At 44.7% G+C, this 4,085-nt stretch overlaps 1 protein-coding gene across 1 annotated transcript; it reads right to left on the bottom strand.

Annotated features, from left to right (window-relative positions):
• Positions 1–420: 420 nt before the first annotated feature.
• On the bottom strand, positions 421–2,333 carry LOC119178503 (cuticle protein 10.9). The gene is made up of 3 exons (XM_037429709.2): positions 2,216–2,333; positions 1,845–1,895; positions 421–1,222 (listed from the first exon to the last, which is right to left on the bottom strand). Exons 1-3 carry the CDS (start codon positions 2,261–2,263, stop codon positions 881–883), a joined length of 441 nt encoding a protein of 146 aa, XP_037285606.1. The 5' UTR covers positions 2,264–2,333; the 3' UTR covers positions 421–880.
• Positions 2,334–4,085: the final 1,752 nt, after the last annotated feature.

Here is a 4,085-nt window from a genome sequence, read left to right on the forward strand (position 1 = left end):
ACAGGGGGTCTTTAAGGAAATAAAAGTGAAGTGAAGTGAAGTGAAGTTTGAATAGACAGATACCCTATAAAGTGGACTGGGAGAAGACTGTCAGCGTACCTCAGTGATAGAACGTCGAACGCGTCATTCATAGATCACAGGTTCACATCCTATCTGGGGCAAGTGATTTTTTATCCACTTTTCAATTTTTACATTTAGACAACGAACATTCTAACATTTTCTATACCTAATTAATGTCTGTTGGTTGTCAGTATTATACAGAAAAAGGCTTTCACAGGTTGTATTGCCTGTTCGATGCCGACATTCACAACTCAGAATGATGTGCTATGTGGTGGAGCACGTGGGGTCAACTGGCGTGTCCTCAACTAAATGCCGCGTAGCGTGAAAAATCACACTCATTCACGCATTATTTATCACAAATTTACAATGTACCGTTTATTTAGCAACAACAATCACAATGACAATTGCACAACAACGTAACACATACAGCATCTTTACAACAAATGGCAGCACAATAGCGCGCGACATCTACATTGGAAGTAAGTGAAAATAAAGTTCTGGAGGTGCAGTGATAAGACCTGACATGTATGGGTAGATAATACAAGAAACAAAATGAAGCATCCGGAGCGAATCGCGTGGCACAACTAATAGAACCTAAGAAATACGCCTGTCAAAGTCATATTCAAGGTATATGATAGCAAGGGTGTCATATAAGCATAATCATGTGACTTGCAAGTAAAAATGCCTTCAACCCGACAATTCACTTTCTTGAGGCTCTTTCGCTATAACGTCGGAGAGACTACGTTATTCAAAGGTGATCGCTCTTTTGACAGAATATTTGTTGCTATTTGCTATTCTCCTAATAATCGTAGCAGCAATCTTAAATGGTCCACGGTAACTGGATACTACCAGCTCCGGCTGGTTTCGGTGCAAATGCTGGCACAGGGGCGGAAGCCGACTTGGAGATGGGTACGACGATTGGGTTGGCGTTAAAAAGGGTGTCGCCGGTCTGGCCAGGTGCCGTTCCCGGTTCGTTGGTATCCACGGTGGCCCGGTATCCGTTAAGGTCAGCCACGTACTCGACACGCCTGAAGAGGCCTGCAGCATCTCTATACCCATACGAGCCCTTCTTTGCATTGCTCGCATCACCTTGTTCTTTGTGGTACAGCTGTGTTCCGTACTCGTCAACGTTCTCGAAACCGAAACTGTATGGTTGTGGCGGCTGTGGTTATCCGCATGCGTAAGATCAAAAAGCAATTAGGCACACCAGAGGGCAAGACGAATAACCTTACGAAAGAATGGTTATAAAGAAACGTGTAATGAAAAGAATATAACCATGAATAAAAGGAGAACGGTTACAGAGAAAAGAACAACTGCCACCAATTATTTGCCAGGAATGGTAGGTGTAATGAATCGAAATAAATGGTAGCCCTGCTGAAAAGGTCTAAAATAACAAAACTCTGGTTGTTTTTTATGGGAAGCCCCTTACGGGTTTTGGGAAACATATTGCGAAGAAAGAAATAAAAGCTAGAATGTTAACCAGTTTCAGGTCAACAAATTGAACTTCCCACCAGGGGGTATACACTACTATACATCACAGGCACAAATTTCTCGCAAATGGTAGAAAAAGTCCTTCTGATGTACACGTAGTATTCTTAAAAATTATCTCCTTGTGCCCTAGGTCAGCGTAAATATTCAAATATTATGTCGCGATCCTTATCTTTTGCTGCATCGCGCAATGGAGAATCGGTATGGGCATGACTCGCTCCGTCATGAAGAGCTGGTGGCTGTACGCTCAGAACAAGGCATTTTGTCACTTCAAGATCTGAAAAAACACTACTTACGTCTACAGGATCCTGCGCGCAGGCACAGACGATGAGGGAGAGACCTAGTAGCTGTATTTCAGAAAACAATGCATATGCTTAGCCTGCAATGTCGACGTTAAAACATTGTTACTTAATAAAATTTAGTAAATGCAAACGATTGCTCCTCTGAACGGCCCTACCAGGATTCTATTGTTCAAGGCACACCCATGCGATTTCGCTTAACTCAATTTTATACACTTCACGCAATGTAACAAAAAAAAAACTGCGCCGTATTATGTTCGTCTGTTATGACTCATGAAATCTCTGAAAGGGGCCAATACCTACAGGCCACGGATTACTCAGCAACCGAAAAGGCACGGCCATCCCGCGCACGGTCGAACGGCGCTCACCTTAACCAAAAATGCAGCGGCGGCGCACGTCGGTGTTGCGGCGGACATTTCTGCAGCGCGGTCGTCGGTTTCTTTCCCGATCTACCTACACTTCCTGCACTGCGGTACGATATGTGTGTGCTTGTGTGCCTCTGCAGTTTTGTGGCCGGCGCTTTTATATGACACAGGCTTCTCTTGGCACGCCATCTGTTTTTGACGCCGCCGTCCCACTTCGAAAGAAGAGCGCGGTGTTTTAGTTTCTTTTCGTCACGTTGTCATTCTTTTTTCCACTATCCGGTGAAGTCAAAGCTTTGATTCTCATTTCTGTTTCCTCCACCTCGCAAGAGCCGCTGTCGCTCTCTTCTCCCTCCGGAAATTCTGTCTGTTTCTTGTGTAGCTTTTTAATTTGCATTCTTCCACGTGGAAAGTGAGAACGCCCAAAGCACACAGTGCCGAGTTGCGCTCCACAATGAAAAGTAACTCTTAGAATAAAAAAAAAATAGATGTGGGTTTACGTCGCTTATTCTTCTCAACAGCATCGTGGCGGCAGTCAGAGGTTCTGTGACGGCTACGCTGCGCTATGCGACGCCTATTGGACCGGAGCAGTGCGCACCAGAAAGGCGCACTTCGCTTTTCGTGCCACAAATATGCGTTGCAAGCCTTCACTGGTACAGCAGTATACAGGAGAAAGCCATTACATTTTTCACCTAATAGCAGCAGACAAAAAGAAAAAAAGCCGAACATCTCAGTTGTCTGCTGAAGCGCACTGTAGCTTTAGTAGCAAATGCAGTCATACGAGGTATTGCCGAATGTTGATTGGTCACCGCTATTACTATCGGGAGTTCTAGCAGAAAACGGATTGGACCAACTATATACGTTCTGATACCATTATCACACGGGTAGCCTTAACCGCTGTCATACCCACCTGCAGTTAGCGGACGTAACCACAGTTACCCCAAATTAGAGAGAGCCGCTAACACATGTTTGCAGTTGTACGCGTTTAGCGAACACGGTTTCAACTTCAGACAGGGGCTGACGTTGGAAATTCAGTGTCATTAATGCCAAATGATTGCACATGCTCAAGAAGTGCGGCATTCAGCACAAAAACATTTCGTTTCCAATGCATAGCTACGCGTTCGAAACGACGCGGTAAAGCTACCGAGATGCGCGTCTTGGTAGCTGCAGCATCGTGAAGGTGGAGGCCTAATTGAAATAGCGAGTCTTCCGTGGCAGTGCTTTTACACATAATTTATACACGTATATAGCTTATCCTCTCGAATATGTATCCATGCCTCTGTCGTCGCAACCGTCCAGTTTACTCGCTTTCGGCTCAATTTTTCTCTGGAAACCAAGTTTCTTGCGTTTGACATAAGGACCGCCATGTTGTCAGCTTACGACGCAAACAGGGCTTGCCTACCTCCGTTTAATAAAATGGTCTTTATGGAATTTCCTGCGATCAGGGTTTTCGTTTGACTAGGTATACCAGCCGTTAGACTGAGGCGACGGCACACTTACTGTCGTTACAATGCCCGTGTGACAAGGGTGTAAGTGTACTACCCAAGTGTAAAATAGTAACAATGGAAAGCAAGAACAGATAACGCATTTGGCTAAAAAACGGTCTCTAGTGATTACACTGTAATGGCTGCTAAATCAAAAAGCATTTTCCGTCAAGCAGGCCTGGTCCTGCAGTCACTGTGGAGATTGCAAGGGAAAACTATGGGCGCCGTTCAGTATTTCCGTCTATATTATGCATTTCACTACATGCCCGAGATAATCTTTCTCTCGATTCGTTGGTGGTGAAGCCTAGCATTGCAGTGACGTTATATATCCAATCGTTCGAGAAAGCATTTCTTATACTGAAGCTTTCAGCCAGCCTTACCTTGATGTCCTA

The sequence above is a fragment of the Rhipicephalus microplus genome, chromosome 1 (assembly GCF_043290135.1).
Source record: "Rhipicephalus microplus isolate Deutch F79 chromosome 1, USDA_Rmic, whole genome shotgun sequence".
Classification (NCBI taxonomy): domain Eukaryota; kingdom Metazoa; phylum Arthropoda; class Arachnida; order Ixodida; family Ixodidae; genus Rhipicephalus; species Rhipicephalus microplus.